Source organism: Cyphomyrmex costatus, unplaced genomic scaffold, assembly GCF_001594065.2.
Source record: "Cyphomyrmex costatus isolate MS0001 unplaced genomic scaffold, Ccosl1.0 scaffold193, whole genome shotgun sequence".
Lineage (NCBI taxonomy): Eukaryota > Metazoa > Arthropoda > Insecta > Hymenoptera > Formicidae > Cyphomyrmex > Cyphomyrmex costatus.
Window position 1 is genome coordinate 3,067,107 of NW_017275965.1, and position 19,454 is coordinate 3,086,560.

The 19,454-nt window shown below is 35.3% G+C and overlaps 1 protein-coding gene across 3 annotated transcripts in view; it reads right to left on the minus strand.

Moving 5' to 3' along the window:
- SoxN (SRY-box transcription factor soxNeuro) overlaps positions 1 to 18,137 on the minus strand; it is a 107,641-nt gene extending 89,504 nt beyond the window's left edge. For 2 of the 3 annotated variants that reach the window (XM_018538606.1, XM_018538607.1), the window contains exon 1: positions 16,470 to 18,137. In XM_018538606.1, the coding sequence (XP_018394108.1) occupies positions 16,470 to 17,902 (1,433 nt within the window). In that variant the 5' untranslated portion in view covers positions 17,903 to 18,137. Of the gene's footprint in view, positions 1 to 13,152; positions 13,506 to 16,469 lie in introns of those variants that run through there. The other variant, XM_018538608.1, reaches the window with a different exon arrangement.
- Between the last annotated feature and the right edge of the window lie 1,317 nt (positions 18,138 to 19,454).

The window sequence follows — 19,454 nt, forward strand, 5'->3', positions numbered from 1 at the left end:
CGCGGGTGGAGCGCCGTCCTTGAAGGGTCGCAAGAAAGTCATATAAGTATATGGAGCATCCGCTTAGATATGTAATTTGTAAAATGCGCAAACGAGTCTAATGCGCGAGAGTAAAGGCAATTTACCATAGTGCTGTTAAATTAATTTCAGGTCAACGTTTCGTATTTATGAACTTCTGACGCTGCTCTTCTGACAGCGCTCCCCAGTACGCATAAATTAACGTCCACCCTGGCGTAATTCACGTTTGCACGCGGCGCATTCCGAAGGACGTGAAGGCGGACAAATGCCTATAAATATTAACTCGATTACGAGGAGCTGTTTGCACCTGCAAAATTACTGGTCGTAGCGTGAACGAATTTGTCCTAAAATTACCCGAGTCAAATCTCTGTGTAGACTGCAAGAAAGAAAATAGTTCCTTATCAGTTTTTCAAGAAATACCACCACGGAAATAAAGATTTGTTAAAACAATTAAAAACTACAGATTTAGAGGCTTGATCTACGGCCATAATATACAGACGGCTAGTTTTTTTTATGTTAAAACAGCAAAGTTGACAGCTGAATAAAGTTAACAATAAGTAATCATATATAGTTCGTAATAGCATAACAAATTTGTTAATACAGCAAACGATTTTCTATAAAAATCAATCCAATATATAGATCAAAATTTCCAACAAAATCTGCTAAAATGGCGCGTAATGAAAAAACTTGTTACATTAGAATTTTCATTGCAGCAAAGAATTAACTGAATTAGTATACTGATAATCGTTTACAGTCTTAATTTCTTTATCGGACTATCAAATCTTAATGATATAAATGCTGAATTAACTTGCGCATCAAGCTCTTCGCTGAACTACTCGATTAACTTTTTTTGTAATGGAAAATCCAACATTTTCCGCGAGAAATGTGTATTTCCCTTTTGTGCCACACACATTATATTATACATACGTGTGTCTTGAATTTTCTCAACAACTTTAAGACGAAAGTAAATCGGTGTCGCGTGCAAGCGAATGACAAGCGAACCGTTCTAATGCCGGGAAACTGCAACGTACTGTTCGTATTACTCCGAAATTGCTCGTAAAACAACGGCATCTTTATTGCGGCGTGCGTACATATGTTTCGCGTGATAGTTCTGCAATGGGCAATTTTAGTTAGCAAAAACATTTACCAGTCACGATCGTCAGAGAGACGGAAGAGCCGCGCGTCGGCAAAGCGTCGAATTCTGTTGCTCAATTCGAAATAAACGGCACGATGGAAAAGCGTACGGCAGGGAAAATTGTATATACAGGACAAACGTTGACAATCTCCCCCGCATCTTGTGCAACCTTGTGAAGCGGGCCGAACTTTGACTGTTTACCCGCGACGAATTTATCACATTAAGAACGCATTAGCGTCAGGTCCAGGACGGTTTAAGCGATCGGCGTGATATGAGCTTCGTGCGGGTCGCGGCGCGGCGGCGCGTGCACGTCAACGAAACGAGTGATTAAGGAGTCGACGTAGCACGCACAATCTGTGCCCTTAAACCTTTTATGTTAGATTGAGCAAATTAAATAAATTCCCCACGAATAAATAATAGAGAATTATATCATTCTTGCACACACCACTCTCTTATTTCTTATTTTCTTTATCATTCTTTCATTTATATTAGTTTTTCTATCTTCTTTGTTTAGATTTTTTCTTTAATTTTATTCTTCTTATATTTTGCGTTATTTTCTGTGTATTTTGTTCAATTATCTGTATGTTTTTAGAAGGCTTGTCTATAACAACAATAAACGCCTTGTAAAAAACAATTTAATAATCAGAATTTTTCGATTTTACTGATTCGTCTGACCACACTAGTTTCCGACTAGTTATCCACCAGATTTATCTAATGAAGATTTCTAGTCTATTACTGGATAGTTACTGTCCAGTAAATTAAAAAAGATAAAAACTGGCCAATGACTAATTTCTCAGACATTTATCTACTTGGAATTTATTTCTCTATTCTTCTAGTTACGATGTCATCTTCTTTTTCGTTTTCCTCGACTACTCGGATCTTGATTCTATTTTTTTTTTTAATCAAAGACTGATGTGAAGAAAAAAAGAGAATTAAATTTTCTTGCGTCAACAATTCGAAAAATAACGGGAGAAAGAAATGACGAACTTGTTTTAGGGTTTGCCGGCTCCCGGTGGTTAGCGGTTCGGTTCGGACCGGTGGTGCTATTAACGACATTAACGCTACTACGAGCAAACATGGCTCTATATCATCCCGAGCCGGCGGAATAATAAACAATAAATTCTGGTGAAATACGGCGTCGAACAAGCGTAACCCATTTGTTTGCGATAAACTGACCCGGAGGCTAGTCCGACCAGTTTGTAACAGCCGTCTCCGTGCGTGAACGCAACCCCTCGGTCTCTTCGCCATCTTTTTGCCATTTTTTCCTCGCGGCTACCCTCTCCTTTAACGCGTGAATGCCCGCGAATTCCTCCAGACAAAAATTACTCTCTTTATGCATCAGATATTCATAAAAATATTGTGGGATAATATCTTTATCGTGTGCGAGTCGTCCTCGGAGACTTCCTTTTCGCAGATTTAATCATTGAAGCCGACGTATATTTTGTTAGCCTATAATTAACGATCAATTCAATCGCGTGCTCGATATGAGTAAATGAAAACGACACGCTAATAAATTTTTTAAATTTCAAGTGTTTTTTTTTTTGCAGCGCAATTGCAGGTGTTACTTTCCATCTTAAGTGCTGACAAGCACGAACATATAAAACGTTCGCGTTACCTGAAATTACCGGGTGCAAGGTTTCTCAAATTTTATTGAGAACTCTGTGAATAATTACAGCGCACATTATTGGTGTTTATGAATCGATCTGGGAGGTGAGCAAGCGTGAAACTGAAAAAAAAAATTCAGTTCGAGTAATCCGTGTTCGCTTTAACGAACGACTGTATGATTACGAGTCTTAATCATGCGAACGCGAACACGATGTAACAGTAAAAGAGCAAGATGGAAGGAAAAGAGACGATGGTAGTTCGTCAGAATATACGATGCGCGTACGTTATCGTGCCAATTAACAAATTGGAAGGTCTGACTGGATTCTCGACGGCCGTTCGTTGCCATAACTGTCGCGCGCTGGTACCATAAATGCGAAATGATGAGCGAAAAGAAGCTCTACGTCCGAACCGTTTTTTTTTAGCTATTACTTTTTGCACTTTTCCTTCTTTTTTTATATCATTCCACCTAGCGTATTTATAGGTTGGTTTAACACTACAAAAACTGGAAAATATAAATCTATAGAAGAAAGAATATACCTAAATCAAATAAGAAAGTCGCTAAAAGAAGAATTTAAATGTAAAATTTAGTAATAAAAAGAAGAGATAATTAAAAGTATTCCTAGAAGAGAGAGAGAGAGAGAGAGTATAAAAGCTAAAATTAAATAAAGATTTTTATGAAAGATTCCTTGTAATGTATTAATTCTCATGTATATGTCACATATTAATAAAGTTTGTATCTATATATATTAATAGATTCTCCAATAAACGTTTTTGTGTATAAATTTAGAAGATTACACCTCTAAAGATTTCGCTGAAGCATCTAAAAAAATTTAGGCAAATACAAATCTGAAAATAATTTTGTGGAACCATTAAAATAATTATACAGCAACCTCAAGTATAATGAGAAATACTGCAAAAAAGTTTGAATATTCTAACAATCAGTTTGAGCATCTTACATATTTTAATAGCTCAAAATTATTTTCAGAGGTTTGTACTTAGCTAAATTCTTAGGTATTTCAGAAAAACCATGTATCAAAAGTTTACATATGTTACTCGCAGGCATGATATCGAAAAGCACCGCAGATATAAAATACACGACGTATTCTTGGTTCTTCGGAGATGAAGAGGTGGGCGCGAGTTCTCACTCACTCATGTTCGCAGTAATTATCGCAGTTATGACTCCATAGAGAGGGTATGCAATCATTTAAGTCACTCGGGATAACAAGTACGAGATTCGCAGTTCGTTAACCCGCTCGCTCGAGATGGATTAGTGGATCCGTTAGATCTTTCGATCGGTGACGGCGCGCCCGTCGTCCCCTCGTCTCACTGTAGAAATCGCGTTGGATCGACGTTGGTGGTAATCGCGAACTTATTATCTCGGTGCCGTGATTTTTCCGTCAGTAGGACTGATGAAAAGTAGCCCGTGAGTCGATAAGCCAGATAGAAGTTATAGTCTCGCTTCGCGATCTCGCGTTCGTCATTGCTGTTGCTTTTCACGGGAGTATCGGTTCGTTATACTGGCCGTTAATTTGCGTTTGAGTATAGGAAGTTGACGAAGAGAATTCTTTCGATGAAAGCCGAGTCGTTTCATCAGACGTATACAAAATAGTTTATTCCGTCAGGAATTAAATATGTTGGACGACTGCTGATCGATTATGATTTTGATGGTGTAACGGAGAGAACGAAGTCAGGGTTATCGGATCTAGTAAAGCTTACTTGAACGTTAATAATAAGGTCGTTTCGTACCGGATACTCGATCGGCACAGTGGCAGATTGCCAATAACTCCGGGCGCACGGGCGGTGCTATAAGGAGTGCGTTTTAGGTAATTGGCCGTGAATATTATCTTACTTAGGGAGCAACGAAGGTTAACCGGATCAACGGAACCGTGATAGCGAGAGAGAACGAGAACATCAGACGGATAGAGGCAGAGTGTGGAGGCGAGGTGCGCGATACCTTATAAATTGCAACTCGCGAGGGGATGTTTCGCACGGAGGTATCCACGCGTGATCCGAGGGATCGACTCGAGATTAAAGCGAACCTGAAGCACAGTGCCATCAAAGCGAACTCGCGTCACTCGTTTTTCATCATTTTTCTTTCCTTATCCAATGTAAATTGATTCATCACGAGGCGCAAATAGTTACTAAGCTTCAAGTGTCTCTACCCTTTCGCGACTTTTACGTAAACTTTATCTTTACCGATCCAACGTACAGATATTTGATTGAAATTCGTATGCAGGTCTTTTACGTTTACCGAAGAATTGAAGAAATCATTCGAAAATAAATGAAAGCATGAAGAAGTAGAAGATAAGACGCGTGCAGTCGACATGTGAACATAAAAAAGAAATGATAGATAATTTGAACAAAATTAGGCTACAATAAAATATAGTAAGATTTGCGTTTGTAGCGTGCTAAATATATTTTGCGCAGTTAAACAATGCTCATATCATATAATAATAATAATTTTGTACTATTATATAACATAACATTAAGACATAAGAGAAATTAAAAGAAGAATATTTGTGTCATAGCCAATTAAAAAAAAAACGGTTTTACTAAAGTATCTAAAAATTTAATCAGGTCTGAAAACAATAAATAATCATAAAAGTGTATATATAGATTATCAAAATAATGTAGAACGCTCAAATAATATAACAAAATGTTATAAAATATCAACATTTTTTACAACATTATCAACATGCTTCAGTATTTTGCATAATTATTTTGATGCATAATTATTCTTTCTGTGTAGATACCAAAAGTAATATATATATATACAAATTCAAGATTGTGAGTACATTTGCGCATTACCGTATTTATGCAATATTTTCGCAACTGCGCATGCAGAAATCATTGTGCGGACGTTACTTTTTAAAGCGGAAGCGCGATTAAAACGGCATACCCGGCGGTCAGTAATTTTCAAATATCGGAAAAATCTAAATCACCTGTGATTTATTTCGCGGATATCTATATAGGTACACCGCGAGTAAAAAATTTTGTCATTAATAGCTCTGCACGTGATGGACGTTACGACATATTTGTTGCATACATTCATCGGGAAATATAAATTCATCGGGAATATTTATTCGAATTCTAAAAATATCTAATAATGTCCTTTTTGTGTTGTTTTCCTCGGAGATTTCAATTCTTCGTTATTTTAGATTGAGGCGTTAAAATAATTTTGGCCTTCAAGATGATGATTTCAGTTTAACTTTGTACTGCGTTTACGTGCTCGTCGCTACGTAATGTCTTCTGACGTATTTATTTGTTCGCAGACGGAACCTGACCTTCGAGAGATACGTAAACGATGTCGCTCGATCGAACGTTAGACGATCGCAGTTCTATCAAAATAATTTGCGATTTACTGATGGTTAATCGAGATGATAAAAATCGTCGTGTAAAAAAACCGGTGAGTGTTAATTAGTCATAATATAGCGATTGCATTCAATTCGTATAATTTAAACAAATCACAACCGGATAGTTCATAACTTTTTTTTAATTAAAAAATATTTGCATATAAACAAAGAACAGGTGTTGAAGGAAAAAATTGACCAAGAGAATTGTCGCTCTTGAAGCCAGCTCTGTACTTAGATATCCTTGCTATTTGATCGCGTGTTGCGAAGCCAGTTTTACCTTGCTATTATTACAACTACAATTGCCTGTTATGAAATATTGCAGTTATTATACGCTACGTTAGGATAGGCGCATGCTAATATATTTATGCCAATAACACATAGTTTCCCAAAATCAAATAAAACTAGAGGCTCTAATTGCGGTAATAAAAAATATCGTTTGTTGATATGCAATATTATGAGGTTGACTTCTTTTATGAAATAATAATCTGTTAGCTCTTTAGTACTCGCGTAATTATACGGAATATTCGGATGACATTATTAATATTAAAAGAAAACAGCGTGATTGAAGAGAATTATAAAACAGTAAAAGTAGCAATCATAACAGGAAAGTCTCGTGTGCTGTGCTCGAACTAGGTAAAACACGAAAGAAATGATGACGCACTGGAAAAAGATATATATACAACAACACGTTTGGACGTCGCTTCACTCGTTGCCCGAAACCCGGAAAGCGACCTGAAATTATTATCCAACTTTGTGCGAGCAACAAGTGTCGTTAAATCAACTCCATGTCGTCCATCTCGTATATCGTGCGGTTGTATATCGCCGCGCGCTACGCACGCACGGGATATTTAAAGAAACGTTATCTAAAGTTGTTCCGCGAGTATTGTTGTTGGCGGCTTCGCGCCGGTGACACCGTCTACCTGGTTGAAATAAGTAGCGCGTCTCTTTCAATTTAGTTTCTGGTAATAAAAAGAATAAAAGCCCATAAACGAGCAAATAAGATGTAAATTTAATAGTAACTTTTGATATTACAATATAAAAGATCATCATTTATTGCAGATGCAACTATTTCGTATGCTTTTTAATGTATGGAATATAGTCTCATGTATTTTCTCATGTTAGGCTTGACATTAGTACTGTTATTGCTCTGTGCATTAAAATGTACACGTTACATAACAAGTAAATGGTCTTAAGAAAAGATACGGAGCTGTTTTCAATAAATCCTGTTCAATATTATCGTCGAATTAAGAAAGGTCACATAAACACACATCTTTATTCGTTAAATTATTCTTTACGTATAAAATGGTCACATTTCGTTCTCACATTTTGAAGCGCTAACATAACTGATATTCACGAGGAAATTGAATACTCAGATATACTGTAAGTAAATTTTTCTTAAATTTAACTCTTTCAAAATTAACGACTGTAATTAACTTCTCTCTTATAATGATACAGTTTAATATTGGATATCCATACGCAACTGATATCTTGGATTTCCGATCTATTTCGTATTTTAACATTCGACATACATAACAACGAATTATGGACTCATATTACACTCAGGTCGTTATAATAAACGTAAGAAGTAAATTATTATTTATAAAATTGTGATGTGCTTCGCGTGATCTATATTTAGTATCATTTACTGTTGCTTAAGTTTTGCGTTTATGTGGATTAAAATCTTTACAATGGCTGAAGATGGCTAAGTAAGCCGAAAAGTTTTATCTTTTAACTGTAATATTAAAAATTACTTTTAAATATATACCTTTGTTATTCGTTTACAGGCCTTGCTTATCTTTTTATAGCTTGAATACATACGAGTGTTCTATTTCTTGGTTTTTAGTGTCTGGTATACGTGCAGATGCAAATTACGCGCTAGGTAGCGGCCTTATATTCCAGACAATCAATGTCACGTTATAACGCGCGAGAGGAAAACAATTTTCCGTCTCATCGCTCGTCATCAAGCGCAACCTCTCACGAGTTAAACATCGCGGAAGGTCGTGGATCGGGAGAAGGAGGTAAAAAAACGAAGAAAGCGGATGAAGCGATAGGTATTAAATAATGACGAGCTCTCGCACTTCACGCATTCCGTTCACGTACATACCACGCCGCCGCCGCCGCCGCCGCCACCGTCGACACGCAGCATGCGTGTCGTCGTGGGGCGTGAAACACTTGAAAATCCCGGTTATGTAAAACATAGGAAAACGGCCCTCCGCATGCAGGACCGTCGCGCCGCGTCGCGTCGGAACGTTAGGTGGAACGCGTAATTGAAAGCACTTTAGAGACCCTAGCGGCACGCACAACGAGCTACTCGCATTTGCATTCAGTGGCGGAGGGAATGCCTTTTAACCGAAATGACTGCGTGTGTATGACAAACGCCGGGGTTTATGTGCCGGAACGATGGGAATATTTATTGGCGCGAATTAATGTCTCCACTCGGCCATACACCGCGTTCGGCGCGCAAGTTTATGCATATACGATATATTATATACATATTTATCGGGATGATTTCGCGAATGCGCTCTATGACCCATCGTCAGGAGAATAAAAGCCTACTTGCGGCGAAAAATTATTTGTGCAAATCATAGGGTATGTCTATTCACGTGGATTCATCGTGCCATTTATATACGATTTGACATTGACTTGTTACAAAAGCAAGAGAACTCGTTTCGCAGTTGAGTGATCGAAGATTCGATATGAAAATCATTGCACCGTTTTTCTAAAAAAAATTATCAACGATGATAATTAAAACTTTATATTTATTATCCTAATTAAAATGTTTCAATTTAGAATTTTAAAAAATGGTCTACTAAAAAGTTGCAAACCTATATTACTTTTTTTTATCAACCCAACGATATATAAGACGATAAAATGTTAGAAAAATTGTATTATTCGCTAAAGAGAGAGAGATTTCTTGTCTTAGACTTTTATTTTTCGTTCCAATTAATTTTTGTACTCATATAACATTCACGAATTTTCAATTATAAACGGAACTATTCTCTTGCTATTTACGTTATAATTTTTATATAAATATGATCATAATATCACAATAAAGATACTACGTCGAGACAGGATGTCGGATTCGAAAGATGATGTAGAGGACGGTCAAATTGAAAACACAAGTTTCGTTTCATGATGCAATATATATCTGTATTATATATATATCGATAAATCTATATATAATATTATATTCTAACATATCGCAACGTATGTACATTACAGAGTTCACGATAATTTGCATTGAATTTATCATTTATATATACATATATAGCTTGTACATTTGAGACGTTCATTTTATGAAATGCATTTTGACGTGAGGAGAGTAAGCACGAGATGCAAAATAATGATTCTTGAAATTACGTTATTTATCACTTAATTATAGATCTACGGACTTGTATACGTATGTACAATTTATTGGAACATGTTTTGTGAAAAATTCTAAATTCGAGTACGCTATTCCATATCATGAAACATCTCCGAATATAATGCTCCTCTTGGCGGTCTTTGGATATGTTGCTAAGTGATAATAAATATAATAAAAAAAAATGTAATTCCTACTGTATAATAGTTTATTTTGATTGATGTTAATGCTTTTTAAAAATGGGTGGGGAGAGAACGGTGATCCTAAATACAGATTTTATATGGTCAAAATTTGTGTACAGAATTCGTGTAACGATAACTTTATTTGCAGCAAAATGAATATAACAATAAAAAATAAAATATAAAAATTATTAAAAATTATATCTGTTTAAATATATATAATTATATGTAATACATTAAACATATGTTATAATAATATATATACATATTAATTATAAACATATATTATAGATATTTTTACACAATTATAAATACATATATACAAGTGTATATATAAATATATTTTTACAAGCTGGCAAAAGAACAAAAAAAAGTTATGAGTGAATTTTGAGTGTCTTTTTACAGGCTGCAAAAGTTAGGGGAAAGTGGGATAATTTGGATAGGTTATCGAAAATTTTGAAATTGTATGAAAAATTGAGGTTTTGCATAGTATATTCAATGAAACATACAAAATATAGTTTATTGAATCACCAGTGTATATTTTGTATATTTCATTGAATACACAATGGACAAAATTTTGTTATTAGTTTGGTTATAATAGACTTTATTATTATAAAATATAAAACCACGATGACAAAAACAAAATAATAATACATAGCACATATTCATGTACAAAACACTCGTCAATAAGTAAGATGCTTTTCAAACACGAATTTGTACGTGTAACATTCCCTTAGCATCTGCTTGTAAAATATTCTCTATTATTTAGAATTAAAAAAATTTTTTAAGTTTTAGGTAAATTCTAAATCGTAAATTAATATAAAAGAAAGACTGCATCTGGACATAAAATTCATTTTCGATAAGAATACTTAAAAATACTTCATTTTCCATTAGTTTTCCATTAAAAAAAGTTATCATAATTTCTGACTTTTCTAAAAATATAATAAAATTAAATTATAAATATACGCAATAAGTAGAGTTTTTTTATGCATTATTAAGTAAATGTATTGGGAAACCCTAATCGACGTATATACACGCAAATCTCACACACATACCCAAAAAAGTTTATTATCTTCAGACATATTCAGACATGTTTCAAAGTATTAACCCACAAACGGTACACTTCGTTTTGGTATACAATATACAAATAGTACACTTCGTTTTGGTATACAGTACACTATACAATACACTAGTGCGAATTGGGATTTTATGATTTCATTCTCTAATCGCACCATGAAAAATGCATTAAAAAATTTTATATATACAAGTTTCTATTATTTATAAACGCAGATGTCAACGATATTATTTAAAGAATTATGTAATGTATTGAAGCGAGACTGTTAAGAGTAACTTAAAAAATCACATATTTAATAATTAACGTTATAATAGAGGACATATAACATGATAATCCTAATAATATAATAAAAATTAATAATACTTGAAAAAACGGATTATGTAAAGAGAATCTTGTTCGTGTTTGTTCTAAAAATGAATTCTAATATTGTCATGTGGTTTCCAATGTAAATATTAATTTTTATACAGAAAAATATTAACCAATTATTTTATTATATATTTTTTTTTTAAAATCAGAAAAATACTTCTGATCTTTACGATAACTTTTTTGAATGAAAACTAATGGAAAATGAATAAAGCACTCACATATCGAAAGTCAATTTTGTGCCCAGATAATCCTTTTATATTAATGTATATATATATATATATTGAATTTATCTAAAACTTATAGAAAATTTTAAAATTCAAAACAATAGAGAAGACTTCACAAGCAAATATTAAGGGAATGTTACACGTACAAAATGTTATTTGAAAAATATCTTATTTAACGAGTATTTTGTACATGAATACGCAATGCTCTATGTTTTTATTATTATAATTATTAGTTTTAGATTTAATGATAATAAACTCTAGCAGCAAAACAATGTAAATATTAATATATACTGGGAACCACATAACAATGTACATAATGTAAAATCAGTGAGGAGTCTATGTGTAAAAAAGATATGATTTCTATACGTAAATTCCTAAAATATAGATTATTTCAATGTGTGGGTTGAGATTTTTTATATATCAACAAGTTTATTAGAGTCACATAAAATATAATTTATTTTAAAGAATGTAGCAGTCTATTGGAATCAGCTCCATTTTCAAAATAAACGCGAACGAAATTCTTTTCTTATATAATTCGTTTTCCGAGCATTTAAAATATAAACTGTTTATAGTTTTCACTACTGTATCACATCTGAATATTAATTTTTATTGTGTTATTAAGATTATGATATTATACGTTTTCCATTATATCATTAGTTATTATTGTTATTAATAAGAGGAATGTGATTTTTTTAGTTCTTCTTATTATTCTCTCTTCAATTAATTCGCATGATCATTACTACGTATTCTTGTAACTCAAATAATATTTTTGACATCCTTGTTTGTAAATAAAAGAAATGTATAATTTGAATACATCTGAAAATTAACAACGAGATTTGATAATTCGTATCGTATATGTACGGCGATTGTGGAGCTTTCCTCGCCCCCTTATTTAGATCTTAGATAATGCATAGAAAGCTGAACTTATATATCATAAGTCAGTTTTGTGTTAAAATTCAGTACTTCTTTTAGATTAATTAGACTTAAAATTTAACTATGACACGCGCGCGCGCGTAGAAAACTTTAAATTTTTACCAGATGTAGAACAATTTTTTCGTAACACAAAAAATGTTTATACTGGGAATCATATAACGATATATATAATATAAACCAGTGAAGATATTTACTATGTAAAAAGGTACAATGTTTTTAATATTACGAAATAGATAAAGAGAAATGCATAATATAGCAAGTAAGAGAGAGAGAGAGAGAGATGAGGGACAGAAAGTAGATTCAGGAAAAAAATAACAAAATATAATTCCAAGACAATTTTCACAAAGAATATGTATATATATATAATATATATCTTTGATATAAATAATGTGTGTATATATACTTTTTTAAATCAAATTTGAAGTTTAACTAAGATCTTTCTTTTACATACTACATATCTTCACTGGTTTTATATTATATATCTCATCATATGGTCCCCAGTGTAAACATGTTTTTGTTAAGAAAAAATTGTTCTACATCTAATAAAAATTTAAAGTTTTCTTTAGGCGCGCGTGTCTTAGTTAAATTTGAAATGTTTAAATGATTTAAAAAAATATATATAAGATTTTATTCTGATAACATTTTCTATATTGATAAGTTGTAATGTAAAATATGGTCAGAGACGGAGACTTGATTTTTCTGAGTATGGAGTTATCTAAATGGAGGATGATATTTCAAAATAATACAAATATTTTATCTTTTATGGTGTATGTGTGAAATATATTTATATATATTTCTATACACCCTGATTAAATACTATTTGTGTACCAAACAAAATTTTTATAATTTTTCAAAAATTAACATATATATTGATTTAATACTTTGAATTTTAAGTGTGAAAATCTCCAAACCTCGAATAAGGAAGCCTCCGTCCGTTTATGAGTATGGTTATGTATGCGCTCTGCAGACTGTATTCGTCTTTACCATGAAAATTGTCTTGAAATATAATATATTTTATTATACTTTTTCCTTTTGTGTTTATTACCTTTCTCTCTCCCTCTCTCTTTCTCTCTCTCTCTTTCCCCTTCCCCCTCCCCCTCTTACTAATAATGCATTTCTCTTTACTTCGCATTTTATCTTTCGCGCGCTTTTTTTTTTCTTTTTTTCTCTGGTTTTCTTTTTTTCTGTTATTTTCTACAGGGCTTCCATTTGCACAGATGTCCATCCAGTTTGCTTCTCTTTAAGCTACGAGATTCCTACGAATTATGCATGTGTTGTGTTAAGTTATGAAAGATGATAAGTCGGTGGATTGCTAAATTTCTAGTATTAACAATCCACTGATGTTCATCGATAGAGAGATAGGATGAGTCAGACGAAATCTTTGTGATTATTCGATGATCGTGATAGAGTGAAATGGTATAATCCAAGTGTGAGTTAGCGTGGAATTGTCATGATATTACTTGAAAAACATAAGAATCAACTAAAAAAATTAACCAAAATAAAATTAGAAAAAAACTATTTTTCTAAATAATAATTTCGTTTATGACTCAACCTATATATCAATAAAACTCTCTTCTTAATAATTCTAATAAAATACCTTCATAGAACTTTATTCAACTTCTCACAATTAAATACAGTATTTCATTTACAAATTAAAAATTTAAGTATTTATTATATTCATCTAGTTCTAGAAAAGTTGCAAATCTGAAAAGAAATAACAAAGAAAAGAAATAAATTTATGAAGAAAAATAAATTTATAAGTTTCAAACTAAATATACGATATCGTGAACTCTGCTTCTGGACCCTACGTTCAAAATAATTCAATTGGCTTTAAAATTTCTATTATGTATCTACATAATAACGAAATATAAAAAAAATAGATACAAAAAATAGCATAATTAATAATTTACAATAAAAATCAATGGAAAGAAATAAGATAAAATGATGTAATAGTTACAAAACTAGATATATAATCACATAATTTACAAATAACTAAAAATTTTTGCGAGAAATTACAAATCTTTGAGTAAATCTCTGTATTTTATAATTAAAAAGTAAGATTAAAATTTAATAAACTGATAATCTACATCTAAAACATAATTATACGAAAAATATATATATTATAATTGATAAACTGATTTCGATACATGTAATGAGTATGTGATGAGAGAGAGAGTGTGTAAATAAACAAACGAAGACTGTTGGATCTATTAATCGCCGTTTCTACCAATGTAGATTAACAGTATCAGATTGTTATTTCTTGCTCTAATGACGTAAACTGCAATATTCATGGAGAATTAGTAATTATAATTGTAATATATCAAAGGGTTATTTCTGTATCAATCATACAGAAATAACCCATAAACTATACAATTTCGATGTAAATTAATTTTAATCTCGGTTTAACTTGTTCTTTTTTTTCTAATTCTTAAAGTTAATCTACGTTGGTGAAAACAGGCATTGTATATAAGTTTTAAAGTTTCGATTAAATGCAAACACAGAATTGCTTAAATCCTCTTTATTATAAACCCACTAATCTCTTATAAATCCTGATAAACCTCAAATATATGCCTTCTATCTATTATTAGGCAAAGGAACTTTTTAAGGATACGAGCAAGTTCTCCTACGTAAGTAATGTTTAAAGGATGACAATTAAACTTGGATATATAAGAGTTTACATAAAGAGTACAAATAAATAAATATGAATCACGTTTCAACAAATATATTCTAGCTAAGAAAAATTAAACGTATAAGACATGCGCCTAAATACAGATAAATTATATTTTATTCGCTTTAGTGCGGCGATAGTTATTCAAATGTTTACTTATTCTAGTAAAATTCATATTAATAATGTTTTATCAAGCGTGTAAGATTTTTACACCTTGATACGAGGTAAATCGACGCATTTCATTCTTACTTCCCGACTCGACACGGCAGTCTATAATTTTCTAGAGTAATGATATCTTGGAAGTTCCACTTTGCTAACTCTTGAAATAGTAATAATCGTGCGCGAATAAGCAACTGGTCGCAAATTTCAGATGTAAGAAGCGAATCATAGATCGCTGTTTTAGTAGTTAATTGGTGTAATGATAGAAGATCCAGAAGCATAGTTCTCATCACGATAGTATATTATCATTTGCTTTAGCAATAGAAAAAAGTGAGTATTGCGTCGTGAAATAAATCAGTATAAGAAGAAAGGAGGCATTAAAAAGGAGATAAATAATATTTATATAAGTATTGCACATTCATTTGATAAGAGAATAATTCTTAAATGAAGCATACACGATACTAACGAATTATTATACGTGCGGAGTACAGGGGATTCTTGTTATGAAAATTCAGTTTATAGCCAAGAAATATATAAAAGAATTTATGTTAGAGAAATAATTTTTATATTTATAAATACAATAACATAACAAATGCAAAGAATTTTAATGTAGAACTGCAGACTTTCTATTTGGTATTCTAAATGAGAAATTAAATTAAAAAATGTATTAAATGGAAAAATAAAAAAAAAATATATAAAATACAAACTAATTTTTAAAATACAATTTATAATTAATGCGAATCTCCTGTAAACTCCAATAACGTTCAAATTGCAAAAAACGATCGATGATCTTCAAATAACATTCGAAGATCTATCTCATCAATGATTTTTGTTAATTATAACTCAAGTGAACAGTGCAATCATCGTCAAACTGGGATAAACTGCGTTACGTTCGTCATACTTGACATCGATGAACATTATGGATTAGGACTGTACTAGGATAGATATGTACTGACTCAAATTATCTGTCGGGGACGCTATAGGTCGTCGTTCACAACGTGACCCAAAACATTTCTTTCCCTTCGAACGTAAATATTATGCTTTAGTTTGTAGAAATATTGCGAAAGTCTATTCGTATCTAATACTATTATAATAGAGACATTTGTGATACTCTATGTAATTTTTATTGGAAAAAGTGTAGGTAATAGCAAAAAAAAATGTGGTCTAATTTTTGAAAGAAATACTGTGTATCTACAAAAGTAGTCTCATTTATTCCATATTTTAAAGGACTATAAGATGTCGAGATATAACTATATCGAGCATCATGGTTTACCCCATTTTCACGACTCTAAAAGCTACTCGCAAGCAAGTATAGGCAGAAAGAAGAAGAAGAAGAAGAAGTGTAATGTGTGAGAAAGAAGCTTGTCTCTTCACTTCCTTTGTAATAACTTACATGTGTGTAATCGGCTGCATGGTTGTATGATGTTGCGTCAATGAGTCAGGTGATGGACCCGGTGGGTAGACGCTTCCACCGTGTTGCACGACTCCCTGCTCGATGCCTTGCGGCAAATACATAGAGATCATCTGCCGGAGATCTCCTTGCGATGCCTGTTGGCTCGTTTGCTGCTGCCCCATGTATTCCCTCTTGACCTGGCCGGCAGGACCAGCCGCGCCCGTCGGCGTCGGGCCGCCCGTCGGCGTCGGTGTATGTATGCCACCGCTCGCTGGGCTCGTAGGCTCGGACTTTATGCTGCTGCCACTAGGACTATGACTACTGGATATCTGAGAACCCGTCTGAGCCTGATGATAAGGTGATGGTGATCCACCGGGTACAGTGGTACCGCCGTATCCACCGTATCCGCCATAGCCGTTCATATTGATAGGACTAGGACTGCTGCCACCGATGTGATGTCCCATGGAATCGTACCTAGGATAGGCCACAGCCGAGGCAGCTGTTGCAGCACCACCCATGTGACTGCTGTACGCGACGTGTTGCTGATACGTTGTTGGATCATGCATCATGTAACCGTTGGGCATGTACCCGTTGGGCATCTGATATACGTCTCGCGATAATTGCGGCTGCTGCGGTCCTCCGCTGGTACCTACTTGCCGTTGATCCACACCGAGCATTCCACCGACGCCGGCGACTGCTCCGCCGAGCTGAAACTTGTCTTTCTTTATGAGCGTCTTTGTCTTGCGACGTGGCCGATACTTGTAATCGGGATGTTCTTTCATATGAACGGCGCGCAGCCGCTTCGCCTCGTCAATAAACGGACGCTTCTCTCCTTCGCTGAGAAGTTTCCATTCGGCACCAAGGCGTTTCGATATTTCGGAATTATGCATTTTCGGATTTTCTTGAGCCATCTTGCGCCGTTGCCCACGCGACCATACCATGAATGCATTCATTGGCCTCTTTACGCGATCCATGTTGTTATTCTTGGCGTTGGAAGAATTGCTGGGGTTGTTAGGATTATTTGGATTGCTATGATTATTAGCTTGATGATGCTGCTGTGACTGCGACTGTTGCTGTTGTGGTTGCTGATGAGCATGATGTTGCTGTTGCTGAGCGCTCTGTTGAACTACCATTGCGTGCATGCTCTGCTGTTGCTGTTGTTGCTGCTGCTGTTGCACGGCCGCGGCGGCGACGGCGGCAGCTGACATTGCGTAATGATGTTGAGAAGTTTGATGATGATGTTGAAGACCGAGGCCCAAGCCACCCGCGCTGGGTGGGCTCCCCGACAGCGCGGAGCTATGAACTATCGAGCCTAAAGATCCGTAAGGAGACATCCCAGTATGATGGCCCATCGGTGATACACCCTGGTGTGGATGCGGTGGCATCTGAGCATGCAGACTGCCGCCCTTCATGTCCGTCTCCATCGTGTGCATCTCTTCTTGCCTGTGCCCGTACAGTTTGCTGCCCTTTTCTAATACCGTTCGACGTCAAGAAAATCAATGGGGGCACGCCAAAAAAAAGTCAATTGATCACACCGGTGGATAAACTCGTCGTCTAAATCACCACCGGAGTTTTCTTTAAGTTCACCTCCGAAGCGATGACATGAAAATCAATCGCTAGAACTCTCTAAGTCACTAATATATAAATCACTATTAAGACACTCCGCGTAAGAATGGATCGCAAAACGTTCGCGCACGTTTTCTAGTCACTAGTGTGTGTGATCAACTGGATCACACGATCGCGTGAGCGTATCGAATGATGTGGCAGTCTCGAACCATTCCGCGCTGGTGATGATCTTCGTATCACCAATTACGATAAATCTTCGTTTTTCGCAGTGTTCGAATTTAATTATGAATATCATTCACGAGACAAACGCCATGCAGACACGATCTCTCGGCGAGAAGCATCACTCGCGATCGACATACTATCGAAATAGTCCCCCTTCGTACATTGTTCCGCGATGCGTATGTTCATTCGTTTTTCTCGTCTTTTCAAAAATCCAGAGAAGCGCTTAAAGCGATCCGTGGTTCAGAATGTCTATACGAGAACTGACTCACTCGCTTTCTTCCCCTCACTGCTAGTCTCTCACCACTCCGTACCATTCGCCAGCTATTCTGACTGGCTGCGAGCCACAGTACGCTCGACGAATCGCGTCACGACAATGCGGCAACGACGCGCCAACTAAGCGCGAGTGCTCCGGAGCGGCGGTCTCCTTTGAAACGAGATGATGGCACCCTCTAAACAGCGCGTGCGACACAGGAAGAAACGCGAGAAGACAAATCAACGCGAAAACCCAATACCTGATCAAGTTCACGAACACTGTTTTTGTCTTCAAGAATTCTTTGCTCTTTCACCCGCGTATGCACTTTCGTCGATGTAATCCGGTGCGGCAGGGCAGTTTATAACTGCGGCGCGTAGCACGATTAAAAGGCAGCGATGCGCTTTTATTCTCAACTACTCCTCGCTCTACTTCCACTGTGCTGATGCACGACTACTAACAACGAACGGTCCGATGCAGAAGATGCGTACACAACTTCTATCCTCTGTGAGAGAACGAAACCGTCTGATGTATTTCCAACAAGGCTCGAGATAGAAGCTCAGTTCCTGCCGAGAAGGCGGCCGTCTCCCTTCTTCCAGCGTTGAGCACCCCTCTTCTCGTACGCTACCTCGCGGTATAGTGGGGACCATATCCGACCGATGTACTGCGCTCCGTACTACGCACCGTAGGCAATCGATTGGCAAGCGCGCCTGCCATCATTTCTCTCAACCAATCGGCCGGCTCGCTCACCTCGGAGGCGGCGCCACAGCTTCGTGACGTCACTTAGCGAACATGACCGACCTCTCGCGGCGATGCTTCGGTCCGACGTCTCGTTCCCTCCCTTCGCTTCTCGTTCCTACCTAACGCTATCGTCATCCTTTCCTCTCGTCTGTCTCTTTCGCTCTTCACTGCTGTGCACGGGCAACATTTCTACTTACTTTTTCGCG